Source organism: Drosophila biarmipes, chromosome 3L, assembly GCF_025231255.1.
Source record: "Drosophila biarmipes strain raj3 chromosome 3L, RU_DBia_V1.1, whole genome shotgun sequence".
NCBI lineage: Eukaryota > Metazoa > Arthropoda > Insecta > Diptera > Drosophilidae > Drosophila > Drosophila biarmipes.
The window spans coordinates 16,598,933-16,617,103 of NC_066613.1; the positions used below are offsets into that span (position 1 = coordinate 16,598,933).

The 18,171-nt window shown below is 40.4% G+C and overlaps 2 protein-coding genes across 2 annotated transcripts; both read left to right on the forward strand.

Annotated features, from left to right (window-relative positions):
* Window positions 1-1,590: 1,590 nt before the first annotated feature.
* Window positions 1,591-10,073, forward strand: LOC108034498 (fatty acyl-CoA reductase wat). Its single transcript, XM_017109404.2, has 11 exons — window positions 1,591-1,664; window positions 2,016-2,389; window positions 2,513-2,641; window positions 4,608-4,727; window positions 5,279-5,377; window positions 5,685-5,841; window positions 7,120-7,309; window positions 7,959-8,102; window positions 8,539-8,658; window positions 9,533-9,796; window positions 9,925-10,073. Exons 1-11 carry the CDS (start codon window positions 1,640-1,642, stop codon window positions 10,034-10,036), a joined length of 1,734 nt encoding a protein of 577 aa, XP_016964893.1. The 5' UTR covers window positions 1,591-1,639; the 3' UTR covers window positions 10,037-10,073.
* A 4,900-nt stretch (window positions 10,074-14,973) lies between these two features.
* LOC108034398 (uncharacterized) lies at window positions 14,974-16,648 on the forward strand. The gene is made up of 3 exons (XM_017109280.3): window positions 14,974-15,134; window positions 15,238-15,360; window positions 15,476-16,648. The coding sequence occupies exons 1-3, from the start codon at window positions 15,122-15,124 to the stop codon at window positions 16,474-16,476; spliced, it is 1,137 nt and encodes a 378-aa protein (XP_016964769.2). The 5' UTR covers window positions 14,974-15,121; the 3' UTR covers window positions 16,477-16,648.
* Window positions 16,649-18,171: the final 1,523 nt, after the last annotated feature.

The window sequence follows — 18,171 nt, forward strand, 5'->3', positions numbered from 1 at the left end:
CCAGTAAAACATGCGAGTATCTCCCTTTATTGTTTATTACAATGCAGCGCCATAATTATTGTTCATAAGTGGGCCATCAAGTGCGTACGATTAAATGGGTTCCTACTTCAGCTTCATCGAGATGGACTTAACTAATAACTGCCAGAGGGAGCTTTTAATCCTTCAAGGATGGCAATCTGCTGCAAATTTGGGAAGTTAAGAAGATTTACTTTAAGTTTTTAAGCTGACTGTTTTTTACTTGAAAGATGTCGGCTTAGCGGGGACACAAACCGGAAATGGCCAATCAAAAGCACAAGATGTTCGAAAAGCTCCAAACTTGCTTGTCAGTTTAGCGAAGACAAAGAGCTTTAACCCTTAGGTGGTGCCAGTGTGGGTGGGAGTTTCATCTGTAAAGTAAAATTAAAAGTGGTTTTTCTTAGGGTTTTCAGAAAGCTGCGAAATTGAACAAACTTTGAACATCCCTTCTTGTCGAAAGTATTGTTTTTCTGTCGCTTATTGAGAGATCTAAATAAGATAAAACTTATAAATAGCAATTGATACATATTTTTTAATTGTACAAATGTAATATTTTCGATATTTCTAATCTACACAGAAAGTATCTTTGTTTTGGGTTTGCTAACAGTTTAAAGGAAGCTAGTACTGTCACATTAAATTTAAGTTTGAGCTCTTAAAATGCCATAATCAGCCCTTTAACGATTTGACCAACCGTTTTCCCTAATGCCAATGCAAACAATAGTGGACTGAATGTGGACAATGACAGTTCGCCACAAATATATGACGGCTGCAGCAACAACCACAACGATGTATGTCACGCAATGGGCTTTGCAGACATGTGTGTGACTGTACAGTGCAAATAAACGTTTAAGATACAAATATTCTTAGTCTTGAAATGTAAGACTAAAATTTATTGAATCGAACATATATTTCTTTAATCAGAAACTTTATTTTTTATAATTGAAGATATATAGATAAATTACTTTATCACTTCTTTTTCTCCCTAGTTTTTCGCAGTGCATTTGGCTTAGTTGCGCCTTATTTTTCGTTGCAGTCGAACAACATATGCTGTGCACCCTCTCACGCGACGAACAAGGACCAACTGTGACGGAGGATACGGTCACGCACACACGTCCAGGTGCACCCACACACGGCCAGTTAGAAGGACACACGGTCACATGGACACGGCCGCATTGGCTGTTGATAATTGAATAATTAACATTGTTTAAAATGGCTCAACAAGCGGAGGGAAGAGGAGTGAGCGGGCAGGCTGAACCGTCGTCTCCTTTCGCCAGACTTCCGGCGGTTCGGGTCCGGGCCAGGTCATCAGGTCAAATGCAACCACAATGTCAGCCCTGCCCCGCAGCCCACGTTTCGGGAAATATATACTACAGACCGAAAGAGGGTTGTCTGCACGGTGTACTCACGTATGGATATAGTATAATTGGGTTAGAAAAGGACTGTATCGTGTGTACTTCATATTAATATAATTGACTGGCGGTGGGAAAATCTTTTCGATACATGTCTGTCGTTTATTGATTAAAATCCCAGTTTTTAGCCGCATTGAAATTGAAAACTTGTCAATGTGCTTTTTACCCTTGAAGTGGACGGTTCGATTTTTGGATAGGCAATACCATTTTGAAGCATGCCCGAGGCAAGTCCCAATAAAAGTGAGTGGAATAATAAGTAATAATGAGTAATAAGTAAGTATTTAGTACAATAAAGACTTATAGAGTAAATATTTATATGAAAATAGATTGATATATCTATAAAGCTTAAAATCAGAAGATAGATAGATAAGATAGCAATTATATTTGATCTAAATATATCTATTTGTATCGTATAAATGATATAAAGTTATTTTCATAACAACTAATTTACCTATTGAAGCTCTATGAAATTTATAACTTACTTTTGTGTTAGAATATGTTATAATCATAAATATATTCAATCATTTTAATGTTTCGGCTAAACGGTTATTTTTGGATTTAATAGATCAGTTAATATTTAATTTTTAATAGGCTCTCGCAAGGCCTTCTCCTCCACCAGCTCCTCGCGCCGTAGCAGCAATGGCTGTGCCAGTGGCCACGAGGTCGGGGAGGAGGACGAGGAGGAGCAGGTCTTCCAGGAGGCGAGCTGCAGTACCGGGACAAACAGTGCCGATGCCGCGGGGAGTGGCACACCTTTCGCCCCCGCCTCGGCTGTCAGTGCGAGACCGGTTACGGATTTCTATAGCAATGCCACCGTGCTCATTACGGGCGGCACGGGTTTCGTGGGCAAAGTGCTAACAGAGAAATTGCTGCGCTCGTTTGGATTGCGTAAAATTTACATGCTGATACGCAGCAAGGACAACATGGGCGTGCACGAGCGCTTGCAGGGCTTTTTCAATGAATCGGTAAGTGTCAGGACAGGATGCGGGGCACTGTCAGCTCCCCATCCCATCCGATCCCATGCCGTACCGTGCCCCGGCTAGGACAATGTCGGATAAACAGCAAACCCAACCCAAAACTCCCCACAGATATTCAGTAGGATGCGCGAGGAGACACCGCAATTGTTGGAGAAGGTGCATCCGATACGCGCTGATTACAGTGCCATCGACCTGGACATTGACTCCGCCGACCGAGCAATGCTCTCGTCTGAGGTCCAGGTGAGTAAGTTTTGTTGATGTTGCACCTGCCCCTCCTCCCCTGCCGCACCGCCCATCACCTGCCCCAATCCACCGCTGCCACCACTCCTCCGTTGGCAATTCAATCAATGGACTTTTTGTGTGAGCAACTTTTCATGGGCCTTTGTTGTGCTGGCCTATCTGGATGGCTCCCTCGATTCCTGTCTGTTCCTATCTGCTTACACTTAAAAAAAACATGATGCTCATCTTTGAAGTTACCTATAAAAACATGTCTATTTCGGCAGGACTTTGTTCGAGTCTATATCATTTTATTGGTTATATATTTATCACTTTTTTTTATTTGCTTTGAAAAACTTCTTTATTGTTATTTTTAAATACTTTATTTTATTTTTTAGCAGTAATTATTTATATAATTTAAAAATCGATTTTTAAATACAGATCTTTAAGATTTTAAGCAACCAATGAAAACTAAAAAGTATGAGCTGAATATTGTAAAAAAAGTACATTATAATAATTAATTCAATATCCAAGGGCTGAGAAAACTATAGGAGTTGTATGAAATATTTAAAATCAGTTCCGAAATATTAAATACAAATGAATTACAATAATAAATGGATTTAAGAAGCAAGTACTGAGAAAATAATGTAATAAACTTTACTTTAGAAAACCAGTTGTAAAGGTTTTTTATCGAATTAATATCTTTTAAATATTACTTTCTTATTGAGAGAAATTATTTTAATTCTGTTTTAATTTTTTCAAGTTTAATTTAAACCTTAAAACTTTTTTTTTAACAAAAAATAACTTTTTCCAGTGCTACTCTGGTCACCGTAAGCTCCTCCTCGGCTTCCCAGTTCTTGCATTACGTATACGTAAAACGTGGCTGCCAAAGGCAGGCGCAATGTTTACGACAACACCAGCCATGCAGTCAGTTATTTCTTTCACTTCTCGGTTTTATTTTGCTTTGTTTTGCTGATCACAAGAGGCACAAGATATGTATGCATGTGCATCTATATAAATATATTTTCTACTTTTCAACAAAAATTGAAAAACCCGCCGCCACGTAAAACTGTGAAAATGTGTAGGGGCATCGGCATCCTGGCAGTATTGCTCTGTTGCTCCGCCTGCTGTTGGTTATAAAACACAATATATAAATAAATGAAAATTCCTGTGCATGCTTCAAGTGCTCGGCATGCGCGAGCCATTGTCCTGCCATCCGGGCACATCCGCCACTGCATCTGCATCTGCATCTGCATCCCCATCGCCATCCACATCCGCATCCGTTGGTCGCTTTTATTTTTCCTCAGTTTCCCGTTCGGCTTGCAAAAACATTTTGCATACAAGTCACTCAGGCCTGGACGGTCTGCTTAGAGTCCGCTGGCACTGTTTTAAGCTGAAATTGCTTTGTTGTCGATGTTCAATGCACGCGTGGCACTGCAGGAACCCGCCACCTCGCCTGTGTCCAGGACCCCTGCCTTCTGCCATCTGCCACAGCTTCTTTTTCTGCATTTTGTGTGCTGACTTTGAGGTTGTCGTACAACGCAGGCCGGACATTCCCCAGTGGATCGCCGCATTGGCGGTGATGGAAGAGGTTCAAATGTATAGATAGTTTTGTTTTTAAAAAATATGAATCCCCTCCTGCTTATATATATGGTTTGATCCTAAATATTTCTTTCGATCAACAAATGTATACTTATTTTAAAAGTATTCATCAATATATGCAACAATTAAAACACAAATTGTAAAATCTATTTTCCTAAACAAAATATTTAATGTAGAAAACTATTTGGTACCCAAATTTCGTTTCAAGAAAAGTACCTATTCAAAACTATCTATCGCCTTGCCATCTCAAACTCTTGCTGCTTTGTATGCACACTCTTGTGCATTTTGCATGTGCATTTCCCTGCAACTGGTTCCCCTTTCTTTTTGTTCCCTACATTTTTAATATGCATTACAATTCGAGGGTCTGGTTTATTTTCTTCGCCCGTAGATTGTCTTCAATGTTGTGGCTTCGGTGAAATTCAATGAGAAACTGAGCGACGCTATTGACATTAATGTGCTTGGCACCAAAAAGATACTCGACTTGGCCATGGAAATGAAGCAGTTGAAGGTAAGCTGAAAGAAATTAAATAGGAATTATAAGGACAAGTGATTTAAATATAAAATTAAGTTAGATACGAAATTCAGAAAAAAACTAACATTTTTATGTAATTTATCTGCTCTTGGCTTGAAACCAACTTTAAATTTAACTTCAACATTAGCATTCGGTACCGCTTTCACGCTAGTTTAAAGCCGCTTACAACATTGTACTGCCGCCACATTTCATGGGTGGCATTGACCACGTATCCATTAGTGAAAATAAACAGCAACGAAATAAAAGTTAAATACTCCCATATCGCGCTTTTAAGTAACCAATGTACATAATTCCCATGTCTGAATGCATGCAAAAATATTTGGGTATGAATTGTAATATTTACGCTGTGTTTTATCGTTTTCTGCCCCTTTTTTCATCGACTTACTCGGATGCTGCATATTTTACGGCGTTGGCGGGCAAACAATTTCCAACACAATTCAATCAACATTCGACATGAATGTTTTTCCTCCCGATTTCGGTGGGCCCCCATTTGCCAACTACCGTCTACAATCCGCATGGGAACGCAGTCCTTCGTGCACATTTCAACGCTGTACTGCAACTGCAATCGCAAATTCATCAAGGAACAAGTGTACGAGAATGAAATTGGCTACGAAAAAATCATGCAGGTGGGTAATGCTCTCATAAAAAGGAAACATCACAAAGGAACGCAGGAATAACTTGTGAAAAAAGCTGAATCAAGCTTTTCGCCTGAAATATATTCTGCAAAGGAACTACTTTTTAAAAAATTTAAATACGTTTTATGGAGGTTTTCCTTATTCCTAGTTTATATTAAAGACTAGACTCTTTGAAATCTCTTTAAATGTAATTTTTTGGTGTCAAAAAGTATGCAACAATATATTTTAAACTGAATATCCTTGTGTACTGCATACTTCTAGACACCCAATACTATTTGTATTTGTTTTTCTTTTGCAGATCTACCGGGCGTTCGACGACGAGACGCTGGAGAAGATGCGCCACTGCCTGATTGGCCAGATGCCAAACACCTACACGATGACCAAGAAGTGCGCCGAGAATCTGGTGAATCATCGTGCGTTCCACCTGCCGGCGGGCATCTTTCGACCGCCCATAGGTGAGTGGGTGGGTGGAGTGCGGAATATTTATTGCGGTTGCAGACTTGACTTCCCAAACTAATTGTCAGGTAATTAGCACCAACACCCAGGGGCAGGCATTGTGTAAACAAAAACAGACAAGGAACATTTTCAGCATTTTTCCTCCATGAACAGCGATCCCCTGGAGGATCTCTGGCGAAAAAGGAATATTTAAAATTTTGTGAAAAATGGCCAACATAGTTGTCTACATGCAATAGCAGTAGGTATATATATAAGTGAGGGGGTCTTGAGGTTTACCAGATAAATGCATGTGGAAAAAGTTTTTATATATTTTGGGTTCTTCTTTTTTTTGAGATTTTGTTTGCTTCTTTGTTGGTGCCACTGCCACTGTTGTTGCAAAACGCAACGTAACATAACAAAAAGTCAGAGGAAAGCTGACTTGGCTTGCCCATCGTCTCAGTGCTCAGGGGATGGATATAGGGATCCTGGCTGCCGCAGCCATCGAGGAACAAAGCACAAACAAATTTTCATTTATTTTAACACAAAAATGCCAAAGCATCGTCCTCATGCAGCTGCATCCTAAGCTGCCTGGGCACACGAGAATGGCATTGGAGAATGACCATTTTAGGTTGATCTGGCATATGAAAAGTGCCCTACCTTTAAGTAAAGTTGTTAAAAAGCTCATTTTGTGGAAAATTTGGATTATTTGAGAAAAACGTAAAAAAATGTAATAAAAAACATAGGTATTAAAGAGAGTTTCCAAATGTATCTGTTAGATAGAAAATTTAATATAAAATATTTCAAATCCAAATTCTGAAAATTGTTTTAGGAGATTTTTAAAATTGTCTTTTTATTATAAAACAAAGTTTTTAGTTCTCCTTATTAAATCTCAAAACAAAACTAATATAAGAAGTGAAAATATTATACACATTATTCTAAATTAAAAGATTAAATAATCCCAAATTCCATTTAATATCCTAACATATAAGCTCTACTGCCCAAGGGTATATGGTGAAAAAATCCAGTCGAAAACTTGCAATTGGGAGTCAGGCATATCAGTTAGCAAATGGCAAATGGAATGGGCAAGTTCGCAATGAGTTGGCGGAGGAGGACGGAGAATGGGATTGGGATTGGGATTGGGTCGGGTGGCAGAGAACTGAACCACCATTATCGCTTTGACGTTGGCCAAAATCAACAAGGAAACGCGCACATTCGCCGCAGTAAAAGTGCTCCTCCTCCGTCTGCGACTCTCGCTGGCCGAGCGAACAAAGCAGCCATTAATTCTTATTTATTCGCAGTAATGTCAACGTACAAGGATCCATTTCCCGGCTGGACTGATAATTTGTACGGGCCATCGGGCTTGTGCACTTGGTCCGCCCGGGGACTCGTCCGTTGCATTTACGGCACGGCCAGCTGCAAGGCGAATATGGTGCCCGCCGATTATGTGGTGAATGCCATGATAGCCACCGCCTGGGATATAGCTCGAAGGTTTGTTCACGAACACAAGCGCACAGCACAGCACACAGATACACATAGTCACAGATACAGATACTCATGCCGATGCCACAGGATATGTAAAGGTTGTAGAGAGTTAGTTGTTTGCAAACGGCAGGAAGAAGGCGGAAATTCGTAAATACGTGGAGAACAGAAATTAAGAAGGCCAAAGGTCGCAGGAGATAATGTCGAGGGATTAAAGAAGGAATGTGAAAAAGGTCACTGCTTTCGAGATACAAATTGGGGGTACTATCTACCATGTTTATTTATATCTATGTATTGTTTTTAAAATTATTTAATACTTTAAAAGGAGTTAGTATATTCTTTAATAAAATAACTCAAAAAATTTATACATACCCAGGAATATTAAAAATGGTTAGTAAGTTGTTAAATTTTGTTGTGGTATTTTAATAAAATAAATAAATAAACAATTAATAAAAATATAAAGTGAAGCAGTTATATATATTATATTATATTTTTATCGTATATTTTTTTCGATCTTAAAACATTTTTAGAATTTTTTTTTTGATGCCGATGAAAAAGTGTTCGAAGACCTTTAAATGGTCTGACCAGTTTTCTGCTTCTCATGTATTAAATATTTTGCTTTCAATCGAAATGAGTACCCCGAAATTTTTCCCTGCAGATTTAAGCTCCGTGTATCCAAAGCGGAGGGCAAATCGGAGCTACCCGTGTACAACTACGTGTCCGACGTGAACAATATAACCTGGGGCCAATATATGCACCTGTCGCGCAAAGGATTCCACGAGCCCTTCGACAAGGCGCTTTGGTGAGTTTAACCTACATACACACTCCCACACACCGTTCTACATTCCACTCTATGCGGTATTAAAATAAATATCCTTTATTGAATTTTTACCACCCCAAAAAACAAAAAATCAACACGAAACGCTGCCGTATTGTATGCATGTCTAATCCCATGCTTAAATATTGCCGAATTTTTGCGAATGGTACATTTATCTATGTTCTGCTAATACCTTGAAACAACGAATCCCGAACGAAATTCTGGACAAAAAAAAACAAAACAAAAAATGCGAAAAAAAACAAATGTATACAAACTGAAAATACGAAACGTACTGGGGATTGCCAACTAAACCAAATCGAACCCGAATGCCCCACGAAATCGCTGGAATCGCTATATCCACGACCCCTGGCAAACGCACATGGATGTATGTATCCTTCGATCGACCGCATTATTGTCACAGGTGCTTCTCGTACCTTATAATACCATCGAAGCCTCTGCATTGTGCAGTTGCATTTTTCTTGCACAATATCCCAGCTTATATTTTAGATTTAATTGCCATGGTCACCGGCCAAAAGCGCATGTAAGTACACTCACACATCGATTCAGCTGCCCTCACACACACACACACACCCAACCCTTTGCCACGCCCATCCCCGCCCTCAGGAGCCATCATAATATGCTGGCCAAGCTGGCAAGGTGTTGGTGTGTGGGTTCTGTGGGGTTGGCTACATAGAATGGATTTTAAATGGTACACGGAAAGGCAATTGAATGACCTGAGCAGGGTATCCACTGGGGACATTATTTTTTGACATCGATTTTGGCGAGGATAAAGGGGCAATCAAGGTAGATTAATATGGCAAAATGGAAAACATTGTGCAGATATATGAGCCTTGTGAGCTTTAAATTTATTGACCAATCTGATAACATAACTTAGGTATTAATTAATTATATTAGATCAACTTAACCAACAATTTTTTTTTTATTTTTTGAATATTTTATTTATAAGCATTTAAGAAAAATAAAATAAGAGTAACGACAGTTGCTTGTTTCCATGAACTGGACCCACTGGCAAGGTTCCTAGTTTCCAGCGTATACGTAATATTTAACAAATGGCAATTAGAGCGCATTAGCCTCGGCACTTCGCCATTTATTTATGTGCACAGACGGACCCAACCCAGGTCATATAGCTCACCAAGCTCTAACCAATTAGCAAACGTATAGACAACATCCTCTGTTATCATTTGTACAACTTTTCCCACTTCTGGGATTTTCACAGAGAGAGAAATTCTTAAATAGAACGAATAAGTTGTTAATATTGCCCAATCAAGCAATAATTAAAATAATAAATGAAGCTTTCCTTAATAGCTTTATTGCTTATATAATTTAGTATCTAATGGATTAATTGATAAAATGCAGTACTTAGAGATAGATTCATCTGGTTTTTCCCTCTGCAGCTATGTCAAGGCGTACAGGAAGATCTCTCGCATAATCGACATGATGGCTTGGTTCGGATTGAAGGAGTGGCAGTTCGCCCATCGCAACATTGACGAATTGAACGAGCTGCTGCCGGCGGAGGAGCGTTCGGTGCTGCAGTTCAACATTGCGACGATTAATTGGAGCGAATACTTCCGCTCGTACCTCAGCGGCATCAGGCGCTACTTCTTCAAGGATGGCGCTAACGATAATAAATTGCAGCAGCGCAAAACTATTTATCGCAGGTGGGTCTGACTCTCCAGGTGGGCTGGCGAGGGCCACTGGTCCCTTGCTAAGTAGTTTTTAATTACACTTTGTTTACTCCCTTTTTGCATGCTGCTCCTGCGATGCACCTTGAACTGGACTCGCCCAGGATGCTCCTTCTGCACACGCTGCTCAAGACGACATTTGGTCTTTCTCTAATTATGTGCATGCTCAAAGTTTATCTGAGGATTTTCAAAACCATGCCAAAGATTGCGCTCTAAACGTGCCTTTAGTCCTTAAAAATTATAATCAAATGCCTGTATGCGTAATAAAATTTCGTGAAATTCCTTAAGCATTTATAAATGGTGTCTGGCGTTACTCATACGCCGTGTGGCGCGAAACTTTTGACATCTTCTTTCCCTAGCTGACAGACGTCTTAGTTGGCCCTTATGGTGCCAGGTGAGCAAAGTTACGCGTTCCCAACTTTTTCCCAGAGCTATATGCAGTACGCACGGGTATTACTTGTATATGTATTTGGTTGTCACACTGAGGTCCGTGAAATATGATGCAATTTCTGGCGCGATAAAGTTGCAAGGACGCCGCGATCTCGAAGCGCATCAAAATGTGAACTGTATGTGTTGACTTTGAGTGCGGGAAAGTTGGGGTCCTTGTGGGCAAAGTTGCCAAATACTCTAAGGCAAAATGATAAACGAAGTAAAAGCTACTCAGCTGGGAAGTAATCTGTGTATTTTAAGATACTTTTATATTTTTAGGTTTATGCTCACATTAAAAATAAACAAGAAGGCTTTTCCTTACAAATTCCTATTGTTAATTATTTTTTATTCTCCAAGTTTTATTTGAAAGCATGTAAAAATTATATATATATTGTTCGGAACAAAATTAATTTAAAATACTTTTCCAAGCACAAAATTTTGATACTACCCCTTTAAAATAAATCATCAAGCAGCAATCCGACTTTTAGGATATTCCCGCAGTCACAAGCCGCTAAAATATTTTGTGGAACTACGCTGGAAAGAAATATGGCCAAGAAGTGAGCGTAAACAACATGACAAATACAAACACACACCTACCATCGGCAACATATGTAAGTGGGTATCTGTGCGCGGGGGCCGCATACATATATAATTTTACTTAAAAGTTTTATTTCTCGCATATTTCATATTCTTGACTGCAACTTTTTTCCACCTCGGGCATTTCCTTGTTTCATATTTCATCCCGAAAAAGAAGGACAAAGAAGGAGACGGAACCGGAAGCGCCAGGACGGCAGTGAGAGAAAGCGAGAAGGGCGCCGCAGCGCATTCATTATTGTGTAATATTTTTACATTATTTTATTATAAATCAACAAAATGCACTCAACGCGGCAAAATAAAAAAATAAACAAAAAAGGGGTTAAAAAAGTTGCATCTACGTCGACGCCGGCAGAGACTGCAACTTCTGCTGCTGACAGCAGAAACACATTAAACGTCATAAAATGCACAACGCAGCGAAACGTCGCCGGCAACGAGGGGGCATTCAGGCCCTTCGCCTTTGTAATTTATTTTTGCTTGAATTAATGTGAATACTTCTTACCACTTGGCTGCACCGGGTTGCCCCAGCCACCTGATAGTGGCGCCCCCAGCTCCCAGTTCCCTGGCTGTGCCTCCTGATAAGGTAAGTGCTGCAGGAGAGCCCCCGAAAATACTTCAAAATTATGATAAGTGCTTCGGGAGAGCCCCAAAAAGACACGTGCGAGCTGGGGTAGATCACACCGGATTCTACAAGGGCATATAGTACATCCGTTTCCGCTAAATTAGCATTTTGCAACACTTGCATTCTTTTATAGCGAAATTTTGCTAATTCAACACTTTACAACACTTAAATGCTTGTAAGGTAAAATAACTTCTGATTTAAATTTCTGTAGTTGCTTCCTAAAAAAGATGAAAATATTTAGAAATGTAAGAGGATAAACTAAATTAACGATAATTTTAACATTAAAGTTTAAGCATTAAGTGACTAGTATAAAAATATGTTTTAACTTCTCTGGCCAGGCTAATAATAAACAATGTATACCATGTGGAAACTACCATGTTTAAATAGCCATCTGAGCGAATGCCTTTTCCAGAGAAATGCCATATCAATTCTAATTTCCCGGCTTCACAGTCAGCTTTGCATAATTAGTAGAGCCATGCCAGCCGACGGAGTGCAGCCAAAAATGCACCGACCAGTGGGAAATGTGCAGCATCATCAGCCGTCAGCCAGCTGCAACGTGCAACATGAGGCATGCAGCATCAGATGCGAACACGCAAGTTGTGCAGCGACTGTTGTTAATCAAGTGAACATTAGAGAATATCCGCTCATGTGGACACTGAGCTCCGCCGGTGGCGGGCCATGCGGCGTATGAGCAATATTCCCCTTGCAGCAGAAGGATCCGCAGCAAATCTCGAACAGAACAAATAAAATTATTGAATGGAACCCAAGCATAAATCACAAAAAATTCCTCACAAGCATGTGAAGAATATTTAGCATGCTGGTTGCCCGCTCCTTCTGTGTGTTTTTGCGTTCATATAGATTTTTAATTTAAAACCACCTGGCCGAAGGTAAGCCCGAGCACCTGTGACCAGGGAAAATGCCCTCCAAAGGCCATTACTTGTTTGTCCACGGCCCAGTCTAATGTCCTTCTATCAAAGTCCGCACTCAGACAGAAGCGGGACGCTCCCACTCACAGAGGAACATAAGATACTGAGAATAAATACGACTAATAGCGTGTAAACTAAGAAACAAATATTTAAAAAAAAATTTAGCAGAAATATTGCAAAATACATATTAAAAATATATTTTTCATCTGCTAAATAAGAATTTAATATTCAACAACACTTTATATTTTATATTTATTTTTTATTTTACTTTTTCTTATTGTTTTCAGTGTGACAGGACAGCCTGTGCATGCAAAACGTAGCAAGCAATAAAGAAGATTTGTGTCGCCGTCGCATTTTGTGGATACATTTTTACCCCTTCACATTTCCTTCTCATCTGTTACTTTCAGTACGGTCTTCCTTTTGAAAATTCTGCAGAAAATCTCAGGGCAGAGTAGAAGTCAAGTTTGGTTTGGGCTAATGACCACAGAATGGCTGCTGGTTGCAGTCGCTCAGGTTGGTCGAAAGGACAGGTACACACCGGGTTTTGTTGGGTTTCTGCAAATGAAACTTGGCCAGGAAAGTATTGTGACAGGCAGGGGGGCAAAGAGAAAGTTACTGGCCATTTTTGCTCAGGTGATGAAGAGGCCCTGCAAAATGATGACCGAAAATAAAATGTGTGCATGATAAAATCATATTAAACCAGAATAAAATTAGATTGTCTGGACAAAGTTGCTTTTAATGTTTTATATTGTAGGTTATGAGAAACTATTAGTCGAATTAAGTGTTTGTTTTTTTTTCACTTTACACATAATCAGGTTTGTGAATATGAGTTTAAACAAGAAAGCACTCTATAAAATACTCGTTACGCAGCTAAATGAAGTGCGAGGGAGATGGAGATATGCATGCAGCAATGGGGTTACTTGTAAGCTGTGCAAGAACCTCAAGGAACCTCAAGCTTGCTATTTTTGAACTTCTTTGCTTTTATAGTAAATGATATAATAGAATCCATCTGCATGCTAAACTATTCATGTCTGTCCAACTTAATTGTTTCAAAATAATTAAAAAACTCTTTGACTTACTGGCTCAGATTTTAATTACGGCATAAAGTGATTAAATTCCCACCGATTCAATTAGCATTGTGCAACATGTGGCCCACACCCACGCGCACATTTATCGATCCGGTTTCCCTATATCTTCTGGGGCCTCGCATTTTGAGTGGCCGCCCAGTCGGTTCCGTTTGAAGCCCATTAAATTCTGAGCTCAACTTTCAACGTTCGCTCCCCAAAGATTACCGCAAATGCACAATGGTAAAATAATCATAATTGCATATAAAATGTTAATGGGCAATGGACCACGAGCCAAACGGCAGCAAATGTTTGGCCAGCTCTTCGCCCTCTAAAAGCAAAAAAAAAAAGAAAATGGGAAACTTTTTAATACACCAAAGGACACATTTGGGCCCCGCGTTTCCACCACGCCCATCGAATGTGTGCGCCGCAAAATGCAAAAACAATTACGAAAACTTTGTTGCCGGGCCCAGGACCGGGAAAACAAGGGAAAACTCAACTCCTAACCGAATGTGGGAAATTTTCCCAGCACAACTTTATGCCGTTTTTCTTTCGCCCCCAACTGGCTCGTTGCTTGTTGCTTTTTATTGGTTATTTGTTGGCATCTTTTCAGCGTTTTTTTTTTTTAATTTCACTGTGCAGATTTTTGCTTTCATGTTTTCATTGCTCCAAAAACGGGGCGGGCTAACAGTGGCCAACACTTAAATTTACATAATTTCCGCTCCAAGTCACCAGGATCAGCTGCTCTTCGTCCAAAGGCGGCCCTCCAAACTTGCGCCATTTCCACTTTTTTGCCTTTTAAAAGCGCGGAAATGTTGGCAATATTTTAACGCTTCTATTTTAGTTGAATTTTGCCCCGTGTTTTTCGGAACCGGGCTCTTGTTTTTGTGGTAGACCCAACACGTTGCTGACTTTTTGGCCTTTGGCAAGAGCACGAACCAAAAGTGCAGCCCAACTTGTTGTGGGCCAAAACACACTTTATAGACGCTAAGCAATTATGGCCACGCCAACTATTTTAGCCCCTTTCAGTTTTATCCCCTGGCCTTGGAGAGACGTGACCGACAGGTTCAATGACAAACGGTGGGGTTGTGTCCCATCGATCTGTTTGAAAAGTTCAGGTGTAAAAAAGGGCCGCGAGTGTTGGAAACGTTTAAAATAAAAGCCAAGCCAATTGGGCATAGGTTTGTGGAAGGGCTTTCGAGTAAGTGTTTGGCCGCCAGTGTTGACTAACTAAATACGCTTTACAAAATAATTAAAACTTATTTCCAAATTTACTACCATTTATGATAATCTACCTCTAATAAATATAAGCAAATTAATCATAATTTAGAGACTCATTGTTCATCTATTAAGAGGTTTGATTTTGAATTTTACTTTAATCTTAACTTGAATTTTTTTATATTTCTAAATTAACATAATAGGGTTTAGTGTTTTTAGTTCGATATGTTGTTTATAAGGGTTGATAAACTAAAATACGACAACCATCAAGGCGTCGTTATTTGCCTAATCCGTCACGGTCTCACTAAACTTCATAAATCTGTAAGTCATTTTTTGACATTACAAAAGTGCGAAAAGAAAAGGCAGATACAAAAATCGAGACAGATACAGAAAATTCCGATTTCATCGCTGAGAAGAATATAACGAGAAAGCAAGGGAATCTGCTATAATGGATCGCTCAGGTGAGATTAATTGTGACGTGCAAATATTTCGGTATTACAACTCCAATTGCTAAAAGTGGTACTCTTTCTGCTATTCCATCTATTATTTAAAACCCCAATCCAGAATTAGGTATTACTGATAACTCATCATCGGAGGATCAGGAATTGGGTGCCCAGGAGCCTATAGATAACCCATCGTCGGAGGATCAGGAATTGGGTGCCCAGGAGCCTATAGCTTCGGAATCAGGTGAGACAGCAGTAGTATTTGAAAGAAAAATAATAAATGCAAAAAAGTAGAACCGCTTTCTTAGATATTAGCATAAAGGCAATGATTTTTATTAAGTCTTATACCCACATTCCAGATGTGGTTTCTATTGACAACTCTTCAGCGCTGCATGAGGTGCCAAGTGGCGAAATCGAAATTCAACCTGCGGTGCCTGCTTCGACCTTGAATTTAAAAGTAGAGATTTCCGAGGAAGAAACCTACTCCTCCGAGGAGCAAACCGACTCTCCCGATGACGGCTCTGTAGAATTGAGCGAAGGTTCCAAGAATTTAATAGTAGTGAATTCCGAGGAAGAAACCTACCCCTCCGAGGAGCAAATTGACTCTCCCGATGACGGCTCTGTAGAATTGAGCGAAGGTTCCAAGAATTTAATAGTAGTGAATTCTGAGGAAGAAACCTGCCCCTCCGAGGAGCAAACCGACTCTCCCGATGACGGGGCTGTAGGATTCGGCGAAGGTTCCAAGAAGTGGTTGAAGAGCTTGGTTCCCAAGAATGCCGCTAAGGTGGTCAACGAACTGAGGGATATGTTCGTGAACAGCAAGACCATCAAACGCGACCACGAGGGCCACTTCACGGCCCTTATGACCGTCAACTTGAAGATGTTTGAGGGTCAAGGATCTACCAAAGATGCGGCTCAGTCAGCTGCCTGTGAGAAGGCTTTGCGCGATCACTTCTGGGAAAAGCTCAACACTCAAACATGGGACGAAATACCTGTGGTAGAACTGGCTTCATTTGCCATTTACAAGCTGTTCGAGGAGTGGAAGATCGATTTTAAGGACATGGTTTGTGCCCCACAGGGAGCTGGGATAGCATTACCTAAGAAGCCATCAGTACGCTCGCTGCCCAAGGATTGGAAGAATATTCATCCCACCTCGCTTCTCACCTACATGAGACGTTCCACCGTCTACAATTATTTGGGTTGCACAGGTGAGCATCCGAACCAGCTTTTCAGCATGGGAACTGAAGTGGACGGCCAGGAGTTTGAGGCTAGCGGAAACTCTAAGAAGAAGGCCCGCCGCAATTTGGGCGTGCTGGTGTGCAACACACTCTTCGGAACCGATTTCCAGGCAATCCGCTAAGTCCGAGCAACCTGGTTTTTATTTTTTTAAAATAATCTCAAACCATTGACATTGTTTCTTATACATTTTACATTATTATTATAGTATCCTTGAATTTATGTAGGGTAGCATAACCCTTTCTAAAAATGTAAATTTCAATCATTTCTCATTACATCTCCCAGAACCAAAGCAATTATTTGCATTCATGTCTTTCATTTTCCCCTGTCATCACAGAAAGGCAAATAAAAAAGCGAACGGACAAAGATCTTGGGTATTGAATTTAATTAAAAATGTTCATGACAGTTCGGCCAGCTTATTATCCTGTCACACTGACTGAGCAGTGCAAAAAGTCCGCAACGGTTGTAAAATGAAAATGGAAAATAATTTCCACAAACTTAATTGAATTCGAATTGGAATTGCTTCGCTGCCAATGCAAGTTCTCCAAATAGACCGAAAAGGGATGCCACAGAGTGGTGTTAATTTTATTACACTGCTCATCAGTATCCAGCCCACTTTCGATTGAGTTTATTTATGCCTTCTTCCGCCTAATGGCATGGTTATCCCTGGGAAACGGCTGCCCCGGCCAGTTTAATGACAATTAACATTTTTCTAATGGCCGGCAATTAGAGGGATCCCCCGGCCTTAGGCAAGATTTATTCGAGTGAAGGGGACCACAGCCACAAGTCGAAGAAGAAGCCAAGTTCTCGCACAATGTTGGCCTTGTTATTACATTGTTTATGAGAGCGACTTCGCCTTGGCTTCTCCCAGCTCAATTTATTGTTTTGTGTAGTGTGGTTCTTGTTGCTGGCTTGTTCTACAGGACCGTCTCGCCATGTTTACTAGTGCAGTAGGCCCCCAGCCCCCCAGCCCCCCAAAACCCCCAAAACCACCCCATTTCGAGGTCGCAGCATCTTGCGGTCCGCCACAAGTCATATTTCCTTATTATCTGGGCGTTTTTTGCCTTTGTTTTTTCGCCGCCCCTTGACTTTTTTGCGGTTGACCTTACGAAAAATGGAATTATTAATGGCCCCGTCCATTTGCTGCTAAGTGGCGCAAATTGTGTGTTTGTTTATATCATTTGGGTGGCCAGGGAACCTTAAAGATGTTCCTTTATCTTAGCGCTTCTTCCGGTTTCTTTAAGAGAAATTGATATTGGATGGGTGGTGAAAACTTTCGGGAGCGCATTGAACCTTGCACATTGTAAATGAGCCTTAAATATTAGTGAAGATGATTTATGATGGGGATTTTTTGATATGGTTTAAATAAAATAAATAAATTATTAGCATTATAAATATGCGTTGAACTATGCGTTACGAAATAGCCATTTTGTAGAGTAGCTCTATAAATCCCAAAGCGCTAATTAAAGCGAACTAATTAAAATTAATCCCCAAGCTTAAGGCGCCCAAGAGCCGGCTTAAAGTCTCGGCCATCTCTCTCTCCTGTCTTGCATAACCTGGTCAATACCTCAGAAATGGCCAGCACCTTTCATATGGCGGTAACACAAGCCTTGCGTAACTTTCTCGCCGCCCACTTTCCCCAGCCCGCCCCATTGCATTAATTACCGCATGCTTGGAGAGCATCTGAAGGGCGGAAAGGGCAGGAAAATCTGTGGTTGTGCTAAATTGCACTTCAAAACGAGAGCAGCTTCCCTTTGGATAAGGATGTGGCTGTGGCAGAGGTTGTGGATGTGGATGTCCTGGGTGTGCTGGATGTGCT

What these genes read in the sequence shown, in the direction of transcription:
- LOC108034398 (XM_017109280.3), top strand. An exon ending in GCCTATAGCTTCGGAATCAG is followed by an intron (nt 15,361 to 15,475) that starts GTGAGACAGCAG and finishes CCCACATTCCAG; the next exon opens with ATGTGGTTTCTATTGACAAC.
- LOC108034498 (XM_017109404.2), top strand. Translation starts at nt 1,640, where the DNA reads ATGCCCGAGGCAAGTCCCAATAAAA. An exon ending in TGGAAATGAAGCAGTTGAAG is followed by an intron (nt 4,728 to 5,278) that starts GTAAGCTGAAAG and finishes ATGGGAACGCAG; the next exon opens with TCCTTCGTGCACATTTCAAC. An exon ending in GCCTGGGATATAGCTCGAAG is followed by an intron (nt 7,310 to 7,958) that starts GTTTGTTCACGA and finishes TTTTCCCTGCAG; the next exon opens with ATTTAAGCTCCGTGTATCCA.